Raw genomic sequence first — 15,252 nt, 5'->3', positions numbered from 1 at the left:
GTAAAGTTGCAGGATGCAAAGTCAAAATACAGAAGCCATTGTTTCTATATACTAATTACATACTGTTGGAAATAGAAATTAAGAAAATAATCTCAGTAACAATTTCACTGAAAAGAATAAATTAGGAATAAATTCAACCAAGGAGGTAAACAATCTGTACACTGAAAATTATAAGATACCAATGAAAGAAACTGAAGAAAACAAAAATAAATGGAAAGATGTTCCATGCTCATGGATTGGAAATATTGTTAAAATGTCCATATTAAGCAAAGCAATTTAGAGTCAATAATATTCCTATCAAAATTCCAATGGCTTTTTTCTCAGAAACAGAACAAAATCCTAACATTATATGGAACTACCAAAGATCCCAAATATATAATAATATAATATAATATAATAATCTTTTAAAAAATGCTTCCTATATTACAAAGCTATAGTAATCAAAACAGTATAGTATTGACATAGAAATGGAACAGAGTCCAGAAGTAAAACCACCCATATATGCTCAATTTATGATAAAGGAGCCAAGAATACACAATGGAGAAAGGAGAGTCCCCCTTCAACAAACAGTGTTGGGAAAACTGGATAAATTGAACCACTGTCTTTACATTATACACAAAAACTCACTCAAATGGATTAAAAAGTTTAACTTAAGACCTGAAATCATAAAACTCCTAATAGAAAACAGAAGAAGCACTAAGCTTCTTGACATTAGTCTTGGCAATGATTTTTTGGAGCAAAGGCAACAAAAGCAAAAGTAACAAGCAGGACTATTTTGAACCAAAAAACTTATGAACAGAAAAGGAAATGATCAACAAAATGAAAAGGCAACCTCCTGCATAGGGGGGAAAAAAATCTGTAAATCATATCTGATAAAGGGTTAACATCCAAAATTTATAAAGAACTATAATTACACAGCCAAACACAAACAATGCAATTAAAAAATGATTAAGGTGGGGGGGGGGCGCCTGGGTGGCTCAGTGGGTTAAGCCTCTGTCTTCGGCTCCGGTCATGATCTCAGGGTCCTGGGATCGAGCCCCACATCGGGCTCTCTGCTCAGCAGGGAGCCTGCTTCCTCCTCTCTGTCTCTGCCTGCCTCTCTGCATACTTGTGATCTCTGTCTGTCAATAAAATCTTAAAAAAAAATGATTAAGGGAACTAAATAAATATTTTTTCCAAAAAAGATCTACACAGATGGCCAACTCGTACATGAAAAGGTGCTCAACAACATTAAGCATCAAGAAATGTAAATCAAAACCACCATGAGATATGCCTTCACACCTCACACCTGATGGTGGCTGGGGGATGGATTAAGAGTGTCAACAAGAATAAACTTCCAGTTATAAGTAAGTATTGGGTATTGTAAGGTATAGCACAGTGACTACAGTTACTAGTACTGTACTTCATATTTGAAATTATTAACAGAGCACACCTTAAAAGTTCTCATTATAACAGAAAAATTTCTAACTACGTATGGTGACAAACATTACCTAGACTTATTGTGGTGATCATTTTGCAATTTATACAAACAGCAAATGATTGGAGTTAAACCAGCAATTAACACTGAATTATGATTAAACAGTTTTAGAGTATGTACAAAATACTGAAAATGTTTTATCAGATATCATCTCTAAAAACTATGGTACAAGGAGGAACTGTATGTATGTTTCTTAACTTTCTGAAGACAGAACCTACTTATAATGGAGACTACCATACATGCTCTTTAAGAACACATTTTATAGGGCGCCTGGGTGGCTCAGTGGGTTAGGCCGCTGCCTTCGGCTCAGGTCATCATCTCAGAGTCCTGGGATCGAGTCCCGCATCGGGCTCGCTGCTCAGCAGGGAGCCTGCTTCCCTTCCTCTCTCTCTGCCTGCCTCTCTGCCTACTTGTGATCTCTCTCTGTCAAATAAATAAATAAAATCTTTAAAAAAAAAATTTTTTTTAAAAGAACACATTTTATAAAGATCACACAAGTCAGTCAGAAACACCAAAACAAAGGAAAAAATTCTTCACAAAAGAGTCAAAAGTAATCATTATAAAACAGTCAAAAATAAAAAAAGCCACAGAGTAAAAATCCTATATCTTGCACGCCAATTAGTAAAGATCAAACAAAAAAACTGAAGGAGCAGGTAAAGATGCAATGAAATAGGTAATAACTGCTAACATGAATGAGACTGTAGATTTAATCTGACTTCTGTCATTCTATTAAAGAAAACACCTGAATATAGAAAAAGACTTCATGTAAAGAAGGGATGTTTAAAAAATAGCATCATCATGAATAATGCAATTTTAAAAATGTATTAAAAGTGCATCCTATAATCTAAAGGACAACTACTATATACGCATACACACAAGAACACCAACAATAACATTATATAGTGTCACCCAGCCTTTAAACCAGATTGAAATAAGAACATGAAGAAAACTTGTAATTTCAAATGAAAAAAGATATGAGGTTATTATAAATTAGTTGTAACTATATATAAAAACCTGAATAGAAAAAAGCCAATCACAAGATATCAAATATGCAACAGTACCAAAACAACACAACATTGTTTTATTGGGGATGGTGGTATGAAACTCCAACTTCATGGACTGATGAATTTTAGATCATAGCCAGTAAACTGCTAATCAAGCCAGCTTTGCAAATTATACATTTCATCAATTATCATCTCATGTAACTTGTACTTACTCATAAATTTTTAGAAATATAATGATCAAGAACTTACCACATGAGTAGTTTTTAATGTACTGCCATCAAATCTGCATAAACTGGAGCTCTCTTCAAAGAAAATGTCACATTCTTCTAACTCTTGAGCATTACATGGAGGTTTTTCTTTATCTGGATTTGGATTCTTAAGACCAGAAAACAAAATAAACAAATAAATCTTCAACAATAAGGGAGTGGATTTCTTCATTCTTAAAAAGATCAATTAGCAGTAATTAAAAACTAAATTTCAGGCCCATGACCAATAAATGCTAATCAACAAAAACAGAAATGACAGAATAATGAAATCACCAGAAAAAGATATTAAAACAGGTATTGTAAACATGTTCTATATACTCAAAGATGTAAAGAAAACCATGTATATGTTGACAGAGGTATGGAAGACAAAAAAAGAACCAAACTGAACTTCTAAATATGAAAATATAATATCTGACATGGAAACCAAAAAGGATGGGACTGGCAACTAATGAGGCATGGCAGAAGACCTGTAAGCTTGAAACAAAGCAACAGTCCATCTAAAATGAAACACAGAGAGAACCAAAAAAAAGGGAAAAGACCACCACCACCAACAAAACCCCCCAGAACTTCAGTAACCTGTGGAACACCGTGAAATGGTCTAACACATGAGTAATTAGAAGGGGGCAGAAAAATGGAAACATATTTGAAGAAATGGTTAATAAATGATGAAAATTATAATCCTATAGATTCAAAAAGGTCAAAGAAACATCAAAAAAACTCACTGCAAATCACATTATAATGAAATTGTTGAAAAGCAGTAATAAAGAAAATATCTTAAGAAAGTAGCCAGAGGAGGAAAAAAAAATACATTATGAACTAAGATACAAATGATAGCCAACTTCTCATCAGAAACAATGCAAGCCAGAAAACAATGGAGTAGAACTGAAGTGATGAAAGGGGGGAAACCATCAACCTTGACTCACATACTTAACAAAGATACTAAAAAAGGAATACAGCATTAATATTTTTGTAGCAAACAGAAGCTGAGAGAATTTCCCCAGCAAATCTATACTATAAAAAATTCTAAAGGAAGTTCTTCAGCCAGGAGAAAAATGACAACAAATGGAAATGTGAATCAACAGGAAGAAATGCAGAACAAAGGAAATGACAGATATACGGGGCAATTTAAGATCTTTCTACCCATATTTCTAATCTCTTGAAAAGAACACTGATTTAAGTTAAAATAATAATGTATCACTGAGTTCATTACATGAAGAAATAAAAAGTATGAAAAGAGTAACAGAAAGGATGAATAGAAATCTGTAAGTTCTTAAGTTATGAGTGAAATATTTTTTGACAAAGATGGTAATGAGTTAAAGGTGTAATAGTAATAGTAAATAGTGTAAATAGTAAATAGTGTAAACTCCAGAACCACTAAACACACACACACAAATATCCAACCGAACAAAACCACAGAGGTATAGCTAGTAAGACAAAAGTGGAGATAAATGGAATCATTAATTTTCATAATTTCCATTGCTTAAATGCAAGAATCACTGTCTGGTCTTATATCCCTCAGAGTAAAAGAATCACAATGCTCAACTGATAAACTGCATTTACATACATACACAGAAATGTAATTCTACAACTGACCAAATGTCCACATACCCAATTTGCCAAAATGCTGTCATGTTATTGAGAACCTACTGAAATGACCTGAGAAAGCCTCTGAAACTAAATGGTTGGGAGTTAAAGATCTGTATTATCAAACCTGAACATGTTGCACCTGGGTTATGGAGCCACCTAGTTGCAGTTGTCTGCTCCAGCCTATACATCGATGGAAACAATCCTGGTTGCTATGCTTGGCTGGGAAGGCAGTATCAGCAATTAGCTGGGGCCATTTTTTCGGTGATTCAAAAACATAAATATGTCCAGCAGCATACAGAAGGTATCCTCTGCACTTCTCCCTCCTTTCCCCTTTCCATTACCCGTATGTTGAAAAGGGCAAAATTAAAAGGTCAGGACCATCAAGGTAGCCAGATTTTAATAGGACAAGATTAGAGAGAAAGAGGAATTGCAGAGAAGAGAACCCAAGACTCTGCTGTTTCTCTGTGTCATTTACAGATTTTCAAGCTCAGCTGGAAAAAGAGAAGAGGAAAGAAGAAGTAGGCAAGGGGCTCCAAAGCTGAGTGTTGATGTTATTGAAGTGCTCGGGAGACAAAAATTAGAGGACAGGGTCCACACAGAAGCCCTGATAAACATCCTAGACTTTCATTTGAGGTTCATGAAAAGTTCTGCCTAGGAGTAAGAACGAGGAATATCAGCATATAGAAAACATGGAAATACAGTACCAAATCAAATCAAGCCTTAATGGGGTTAAGAAGATAGGCTGAAATTTGGGAGGATGAAGGTCAAGTACTGTTTAGAATGAAGTACATACCATTAAGTATCTTCAATAGAAAAGTGGGTTAAAAAAGCCACCATCTAAACGTTCACTTTTAAAAATAGAGCAAAATAAATCCAAAGTAAGGAAAAAGGAGAACATAATGTAATAACAGAAATGAAATTGGAAACTGAAAAAACAACAAAAAACAATGGAAATAGATGCCCCAAATAATTGCTATACCTAATAAATTAAATTCATGGTTAAAAACCTCCAAAAAAGAAAACTCCAATCTAGATGGTCTCATTGGTAAATTCTATATTTATAGAAATAGTGCCAATTCTATACAATCTCTTCCAGAACTAGAACAAGCAATAAACACTTCCCCACTCATCTTTGACATCAGCATTACCCGGATATCAAAACTGGATAATGACAGTAAAAAGACAAAACAAAAACTACAGACCAAATTCCTCCCAAATATAGATGCAAAAGTCCTCAATAACTTTTAGCAAATCCAAACCAGTAATATGTAAATAGGATAATACATCATGACCACTTTGGGTTTATAAACCACAAAAAAAGAAAATTTATTTGATAGAATTGTATAGCCTTTCATGATTCAAAACACTCAGTTTAACAAACTGAAGAATATGTTCTCGTCATGGCAAAAATAACCCATAATACTTAACAGTCAAGTATTCAGTTATTTTTCTAAGATTACAAATGAGGCAAGAATATCTGCATTCACTATTCATCATTTCTATTTTCCAATGGATTAAAAGTTCTAACCAATGTAGAATGGCAAGAAAAAGTATAAAGATTTAAAACACATGAGACAGACTTCAGTTGCAGATAATAAGATTCTATGTCTTTTTCTAAAATGTAACAAACATATTGGTTTTCAGCCATAAATAACTTACTCATACAGACCAGTCTTCATTTGAAATAATCAAATTTAAAAGGCAGTTAACAGCAATAATCTACAATATCAAAAAAAACCTCCTAACATAAAAAAACCCCACAAAACTCCACTACTGTAACTATATTATAATATTATATATTATATTCCAGAGTACAACACAATAAATACTTGCTTAAGGAACATAACAGGGCAAAGCAGTCTGCATGGCTTATTGTAACACCAGGACTATGAAATTAAAGTTTCATGGTCTTACACATGAACTCTAGTGATTCCTGAAAATTTTAATTTACTGCTGGCAGACATGAAACTTGGGTTTCTCCATTTTGGCCATGCTTTCTTTTTGACAGAGACATTTACTTTCAGTATTCTAATTTCCTTCCTATATTAGGATTCAATTAACCCTATAGTACAACTATGTCCTCATACATTTTTTTCCTCATCGTTCTAACTCCAAGCGGCAATAAGTCAGATATTTTACATGTGCTGATATAATTTTTGGTGAATAAACATAACTGAAATTCTAGTATGCTTTATTCAAATTTTTAACATTATCTTAAAAGTTATTAGACTGGAATACTTCAATAAAATCTCATAGTTGAATGAGTAGTGTATTATTATAATCACTGCAATGAATTACTTTGAGAATTAAAATTAACTATAGTGTATATTTATACCCCTAGTGATAGTCCAAGATAACCTAAAATATTTCAATGATGACAAGTAGATTATTAGCATAGGTAGACAGTAAAATCAATTTTTGTCCATACCAGTATTGGTCTACTGATTCTCCTAAAGGAGAATATATATATTTATGTGTGTATATGTGTGAATATATGTGTGTATATATATGTATACATATATATGTACATAGAGATACATACATACATGAACACCCACCTTATACAATGATCCCACACATACATGTATTCATATAGTGTAAGGAATGAGTATTAGAATGTTAAGCTATAGTCAAACACCATTCCTTAGTGCCTAATCTGTGTCTCTAACATTATCAAATGTAAAATAATGTTTGAAAAACATGGCATAATCCTCACATACTTCCGGGCCTTTGGAAAATGACACTACTACTGGAATTGCTTACCAGTTCTTCAGAGGTCAAATGCATTAAACGTTCAGCTATTGCAGCACACTGTGCTGAGTCTCTTATAAACTCTCCTTGTTTATCACCAACCACTAGCTCTGGCCATGTGAGTCCTTCATTCTTTTTAGTCAAGAAAATCTCCAAGCTAGAAGTTAAACAAGAAAAGTAATGTTACATTGAGCAACTATACAAATTATATAATCAACACCAAACAGAAGAATCTTCCATTGAATTTATCCCCCTTTGGTGTCCAGCCAGAGATGTTTTACAAAACATGTGTTAGTTTTAGTACTGCCTACTGGAATATGGATGGAAAATCTGTAATCCAAGGGTAAATAACTTATACTTAATAAACAAAAAGGGACACCTGGGTGGCTCAGTTGGTTGGACGACTGCCTTCGGCTCAGGTCATGATCCTGGAGTCCCGGGATCGAGTCCCGCATCGGGCTCCCAGCTCCACGGGGAGTCTGCTTCTCTCCCTGACCTTCTCCTCGCTCATGCTCTCTCTCTCAAATAAATAAATAAAATCTTAAAACAAACAAAAAAATACCACTGGAAGTGGTATGTCAAATGGCCTGATGAGAAGATTGACTGGCAAGAGTGAGACCACCTAGAAAGTACTGTTTTAGTCCAAGTCTGCAGTGTGTTAGTGAAAGTAAGTGACGAATAAGCAGCATGCATCCATGAGCTCTTTTACTAGGCATTCGAATGGTGGTGGTGGTGAGGGTGATGACTGAAGTGGGCACATAAAGTTAACTGCACAGAGACTATAACTAAAGGTACCTCCTTGTGCATGGAGCCAAAAAGTAGTTTCATGTCCCCAAACTAGTAGTCATGATATATAATTATTAATGTAAAACATCAGGCAACTTAGATCAATACAAATGTTAATTTTTAAAATACATATTTTAAAGAACTGAAAAGAAAGTAGAAATAACTTTGATAATTCTTTAGGAGAAAAAAAAAGTTGTTAATTTGGTCTCTATCAACTGAAAATCTAATTACATACATTTAAGCCATTAAACACAAATTCCAAATACGCTAAAAAGGGCCTATCGGTGAATCCTAGGATTAAGGCTTGATGCAGCAGGAAGGGGAAAGAGTTGAGTCAGGGCAGACTGTGGTCACAGGATATGTCCAAGTGCCTCTTGAATAGCAAGGGAAATTCACGTAAGCTGCTTTAGGAGTAGCTGTTGCTCTAACACAAAGAAAAGTGGGGGTGGTGGTAGCTGTTCCATAGGAAAGCAACCTTTCCATGTGCCATCTCTGGTACACGTGTGCCACTAACCCGTGCCCTGGAACACAACTGCAAGGAAAAATTGCAAGGACACAATAATAACTATTATCATAATTATCAAATAGAACATGCAAACCTATCAGTTATTCTTTTTCAAGGCTGTTATTATCACCACCTCATGAATTAATTACAGCAGTTTACATTTTTCTGAAACTGCTTATTTTAAGAGACAATACAAAATATCTTTTCTATGTAGTGAGTTCCTATCATTAGCATTAAAAATTATACAATAATACAGTCTCTAAGAGAAAGGTTATCTTGAAAATGATGATGGCAATGAAGAAGAATCATGACAGCAACTCATAGTTAATCTTCCCATATGCCAGGTGCTGTCAAGCATTTTAGGCGTTTTCAACTCATCAATTGCTCATGACACCAAATAAAGTATTATTTTCATCTTCATTTTACAAGTAAGAAAAAAAATAAAAGGACTGGAGAGGTTAAGTAACTTGCCAAAGTTACAAGCTAGGAAAGCAGTCTGACTCCAAGTCCAAGTTCCTCACTACTCTACTATTCTGCCACTTTGAACGAATATATGTAATTACTGAAGAAAGTTTACCATGACCAGAATATATAAGTACTGTTTGTCATCAGTTGCTACCTAGAGTTCATACAATCTCACTGATAAAGAATTTGTGAACCATCTACAAATTTACACACTTAGTGCAACCCTTTTAGCACAACTGCATTTCTACATTTTGAACCTAGTATCATATCCTATCATTCAAGCAAAAAAGAACATATAACATAATAACCTAGACTAGTTAATAAATCCTTCCAAAGTGAGACGGAACATTATTAAAAAATAAGAGATATGAATAATTTAACCAGGTACAGAGAATCATGTTTTTAAACCAATGACACCACCAACATGTCACTGTAATTATCTTTTGTAATATAAAATTGTAATCAAGTACCTCAAATTTAATGGGAAAACAATACTCAGGTATTAAATGCTGAACTCTAGAGCTTGCTTTGCTGGGTTACTGCTTCCTGACTTCTATTAATAATATGTTACAGCTGGTTTGCCAATTTATAAATGCTACCCTCAAATCTCATATGTTTAAATAGAATGTGGTGATATAAAATATTTCTTAAAGAACTTTTTTTTTTTTTTAAGATTTTATTTATTTATTTGACAGACAGAGATCACAAGTAGGCAGAGAGGCAGGCAGAGAGAGAGGAGGAAGCAGGCTCCCCACTGAGCAGAGAGCCTAATGTGGGGCTGGATCCCAGGACCTGGGATCATGACCTGAGCCGAAGGCAGAGGTTTTAACCCACTGAGCCACCCAGGTGCCCCTCTTAAAGAACCTTTTAACTAAGTTTTTAAAAGATGTTAAAAAATGAAAAGGGGTTAAGGGTTATACCTATCATGATAACCATTAAGTATAGAATTGTTGAATCATTATATTATAAAAGTGAAATACAATACTGTATATTAATTATACTTCAATTAAAAATAAAATAAAATTAGGAAAGAGTAATTTTATGAGACTCTGTTAGGAATTCAGTGTGTTAGCATGTCAAAGTTCACAAAGAATGAAACAAAAAGCCAATGTGCTTGACTGTGGTGACCCAACCATAGTCAGATGGGTGATTACCATAAACAATAGATTCCAAGGTTCTCTTCATCTTAGTGTCCTTTTCCACATCTTTATTATCCAGGTAAATGGATAAACTGTTAGCAAAATCAGGTACCTACTCATAACTGGATGTGTTAATAAGTATGGTATTCTGAAAGAAAGAAGTTGTAAGACTGTTGGTAAGGATTCTATAAATGACTTTTATCACCTTGAAGGTTGGGATTTCTGAAAACTATCATGTCCATGAGATTGATTTTAATCTAGCTCAGATCAACTTTTCACTCTCCCACTAGAAGAGTAATACTTTAATGAGAATTACAATAAAAGTGCTTTCATAAACATTTGCAGGAGTGATTATGAAAAATGTTGGAAGAATTACAGGTATTATTTAAATATACCATGATTATGTGCCCGGCTAGCTCAGTCGGTAGAGCATGAGACTCTTAAATATACCATGATTAAAACTGGTTAGCCAAGAATTAGTAGAACAGCTTAAGAAAAATCCATGTGCCAAAACAGAAAGACAAGGGATCAGATTCACAGAAATCATTATTCTTTTTCATTGAATTCACTGAATATTGAATACTGAAGAGTTCAATAATTCTTAATAAATCATAAATGACATCATTTACTGATGAATCTATTTTTCTTACTGCATTAAAAAAGAAAGTATAACCAAGTCACCAAACTTCCCCATGAATAAAATGAATTCAGGATCTAAAAACATAAAGCTCAAACTTTTTTGAAGCAGATACCATTTTTTTGACTCTCAGGATTTAGACTCATACCAAAGATTCAAATGGGTCTTGTATTACAAATTGAAAATTGTATTTAAGGTAAAAATATTTAATTTTAACCCACTTCTGACCAAATTTGACCCTTTTTATCACAGAATGTAGTGATTACTAACAATTTATAATAAAAGAGTAATTTTATTAACCCAAATACCTGAGGAATGTGTAAAGGATCTGGGGCAACAAATTTCAAAGGGGACTAAAAGCAGAAGCAAAGGTTATAGTTTTCTAAGACACTCAACCTTTACCTATTTGTTTTACATATTCCTTTTAACTGAGGTTTTTATAGATAAAATTTAGATTTTATTTGTAGAATTCATTGAGTTTGACACCTGTGTCACTCAGTGAAGCTACTGAATCATCCAGAAAGTTATTCATTGTTGTTGTTTTTTTTTTAATTTTTTACTTATTTGTCACAGAGAGAGAGGGAGAGAGAGCGAGCGAGCAGAGGCAGACAGAGTGGCAGGCAGAGGCAGAGGGAGAAGCAGGCTCCCTGCCAAGCAAGGAGCCTGATGTGGGACCCGGTCCCAGGATTCTGGAATCATGACCTGAGCGGAAGGCAGCTGCTTAACCAACTGAGCCACCCAGGCATCCTTCATTGTTTTTTTTTTAAAGATTTTATTTGTTTATTTGACAGAGAGATCACAAGTAGGCAGAGAAGCAGGTAGAGAGAGAGAGGGGGAAGCAGGCTCCCTGCTGAGCAGAGAGCCTGACTCGGGGCTCAATCCCAGGACCCTGAGATCATGACCTGAGCCAAAGGCAGAGGCTTAACCCACTGAGCCACTCAGGCGCCCCTAGAAAGTCATTCATTGTACCAAAAGATTGCAAACAGTCAAAATATCCATAATACAGGACCATTTTTAAAAAATGATTGTGCAGTTGATAGAATAAAATACCATAAATAACCATAAAAGGAGAATAAATCACTAGGTATACTTTATGGAAAGTTATCCAAGATTAACTGTTGAAAGTCAACAAAAGTAAGCTATAAAAAACTATATACAGTTATGTTGAAATCTTTTTTGTTCAAGAAAATATAAATCTGCTTGAATATGCCTAAAATACCTGTAGAAGGAAACTAATAATAGTGGTTATGGGGAGAAGGGTGACTGGAGGAACTGGGCTGGAGGGAGACTTCGTACTGTTTACCCTTTATGTATCTTAAAATTTAAAGAACAGGAATCATTATCTAGTTGGGAAACTGAAATTAATAAGATAAAATTAGTTAAAAATTTTTTAAGTATTAATTAAAATAAATAACCATTTTAGGGGCACATGGGTGGCTCAGTAGGTTAAGTGTCTGCCATTGACTCAGGTCATAACCCTGGGGTCCTGGGATTTGAGTCCTGCATAGGGCTCCCTGCTCAGTGGGTGGTCTGCTTCTCCCAATTCCTCTGCCCTACCCCAACTTGTATGCAGGCTCTCATTAAAAATAAAAACATTTTTATCTATTAATTATTACTGTTAATATCGTTATGATTTTATTCAGAGCTGGTAATGAAAAGGTCTACCACAGAATGCAAACAATGACTACAGTAGCATCTTTAATCTTACTGATAATTATACTTTTTGATACAGTAACTCCATTTTTAATCTATCTTAAGAAATGAATCAGCAATACAGACAGACCTATTATAGTATTCAACTTTGGTGTAACCACTGTGGAAAGGATAAAAAACAAAACAAAACAAAAAAACAAATTCAAATATAAATACAACTGTCTATATATACCTATTATTCTCTTTAATTATCCATGTACTGCTTTCTTGATCAATAGATGAATAGAGATTTCCTTCCAGAAACCTCTGACCCTTCAGCACAATGTTGATGTGCTCAGGCAAAAACTGTACTTGAATGTCCTCCTTAGAACTGCCTTCTGGAAGCTGTACTGTTACTGTCAAATCATCTTCAGTCTGTTGCCAGTAATATAGAGGCTCTGTCGGAAAAAGAAAAATACATGATATAATAAAAAAGTATGAATAGAGTACATAAAGTTAGAGACTAGAGCATACAAAAGAACACCTATCTAAAAGAATCTTAGCATAATTTCTAGTGATCTCACAAAAAAAATTATTTATAAACAAACACATACAGATCTCTTTGGGGAATTTTCAGAGTTATAATAATTGCACCTGACATTTCCTCTTCCAGGCTTACCTAATGTTCCAGGGACATAAACACTCATAAAATACTAATAAGAGCAATCCTTTATCCCCATTCATTCTCTCCCTTCCTCCCAGTTACCCTCTTTTCTTCCTTCTTACTCTTCTCTTCACACACATACACACACACAGTGCATTTCTAGTTCTAAAGAATGACAAATATGTCATGAACCACTGTGTGAAACTTTCACCACTGCCTTGATTTGCCCTAATGATGTAACTCTGTGACATACGGGACCACTACTTAGTGAGATACAAATCCAAACAAAAATAAAAGGTATTATTTATTTACAAAGGAACTAGCTATTCTATCCCACAACTTTGTTGCATGAAAGCAATTTCATAGGAAATTCAAGGGCTGTCAGTGTATTTGTCTTAAGTTCGCAATGAATGAATCCTCTCTTCACCTCCTTCTTGATCTCTTTGGCTTATCTTCTAAAAAGCCAGTTACTGAAGAAATACCTTAAAACCCTTCATACCACAAACATGAAATAAGAAAACAGGGCTTAAGTACAAAAATAATAAACTTTTGCTTAATGATATCCATAAACATTAATCTGTCCACATGCTCATTAGAAAGGAGTATAATATAGTGGTTAGGAACTAGTACTCCAGAGTTGACTAGTCATAGGTCTGAATCTTGGCTCAACCATTTATTAATTTTGGCATGCAATTCATCTCTGACCCTCTTTTTTCTAATCAGCAAAATAAAGTAACAAAATCTTACATATCTCATAGAACTATTAAAATTTAAGAGTTAATACAGATAAAATATTTATTATCAATCTTATTAAATATATCATAAACCCTCACCAAATGTGGGTTACTATTCTTGTTTTGGGGTTATTAGTTTTTTTATTTTTCAGTTTTGTGTAAAAACTGTGAGTACTAGATATGCTTGAAGATATAACATTAAGTATGATATATCTTCTTAAAGGGTCACTTCTATTTGATGTTTAATAAAATCTAACAAGCATAATATATAGAAATATAAAAATTAATAAATTTTTAGTATAAAATTTTATTTTGGATTAATTTCTAGCTTGTATCACATTCCTTTACGCTGGCTCTCAGAACCTCTCTCTTACCTTTTTAGAAGTACTTTTAATATAAACTCACTGTAAGTTTCAACTGTAGCTTAAAAGATTGATAACTATAAACTCCTTAAGGCAAGTAATTTGTTTCACTGAATTTTCTGTCTACCACAAAAATTAACAAGGCAGTTTATATGTAACCATGACTCGATGGACAACTTCTGATAGATACGGAATGAGGAAGAGTCTACAAAATCAGTTTTTAGTAAAAACTAAAGGCCATAGAAGTAGACTAAAGGGAAAGCCAGAATTTTTTAAACCTCTCTCCACTAAAAGTCATACAAACAACTAAATAATTTCCTCAATTGTTGGTTGCTGAATGCCTTTCTGTGTTTTTAGAAATCACGTTTTAAGTCTTTTTTTAAAAAAAAGATTTTATTTATTAGAGAGTGAGAGCCAGAGCATACCAATGTGGGGAATGGCAGAGGGAAAAGGAAAAGCAGGTTCCCCACTGAGCAGGGAGCCCGATCATGATCTGAGCTAAAGGCAGATGCTTAATTGACTGAGCCACCCAGGCACCCCACGTCTTAAGTCTTTCAAAGGAAAGGCTATTGGGGCACCTGGGTGGCTCAGTCCGTTAAGCGGCTGCCATCGGCTCAGGTCATATCCCAAGACCCGGGGATCGAGCCCTGCATCAGGTTCCCTGCTCAGCGGAGAGCCTGCTTCTCCCTCTCCCTCTGCCTGCCGCTCTGCCTACTTGTGCTCTTTATCTCTGTTGAATAAATAATAAAAATCTTAAAAAAAAAAAAAAAGAAAAAAGAAAAAGAAAAGAAAATGCTATTACTTATATCATTATGACAACACCAAACAGGCAACAGACAATATCAGTCTTCTTGAGGTTTATAGAAAATGAAACCAGTATATATTCTCAGAAGATTATTTTTAAGAATGCATGCTATAATTAACAAATTATCCATAATGTGAAAAAAAATTACATTTGTCATTTACAAGTAAAGGCTGTTTATTAGAAGGAAAACAGAAAAATACAGGTGATTTGAGGTTCACAGTGAAAGGGAAGAAATGACATAATGATGTATTGAGGAGTTCAATATTAATGTGAAAAAGAAGAAAAACAATACCTGAAGTGGTAGGTAGTGATTTAAAAAGATGTTGTGTCCCTCCCAGGCTGCCATCAGTCTTGGAACCACATGGGTATCTCAGCTACTAGGTAAAATGGTTCCAAAGATTAGGGCATTCTTTTACTCCTTTGCAATTGCTCACCAAG

At 34.3% G+C, this 15,252-nt stretch overlaps 1 protein-coding gene across 1 annotated transcript in view; it reads right to left on the bottom strand.

Annotated features, from left to right (window-relative positions):
- NUDCD1 (NudC domain containing 1) overlaps positions 1 to 15,252 on the bottom strand; it is a 90,375-nt gene that overhangs the window by 36,344 nt on the left and 38,779 nt on the right. Inside the window, exons 6-8 of the mRNA XM_047725933.1 lie at positions 12,503 to 12,707; positions 7,098 to 7,242; positions 2,731 to 2,856 (exon numbers count right to left, since the gene is read on the bottom strand). Of these exons, the coding sequence (XP_047581889.1) occupies positions 2,731 to 2,856; positions 7,098 to 7,242; positions 12,503 to 12,707 (476 nt within the window). The remainder of the gene's footprint in view (positions 1 to 2,730; positions 2,857 to 7,097; positions 7,243 to 12,502; positions 12,708 to 15,252) is intronic.

Source organism: Lutra lutra, chromosome 4, assembly GCF_902655055.1.
Source record: "Lutra lutra chromosome 4, mLutLut1.2, whole genome shotgun sequence".
Taxonomy (NCBI): Eukaryota; Metazoa; Chordata; class Mammalia; order Carnivora; family Mustelidae; genus Lutra; species Lutra lutra.
The sequence above is the reverse complement of the archived record's forward strand: the minus strand, read 5'-3'. Positions and strand labels throughout refer to the sequence as shown.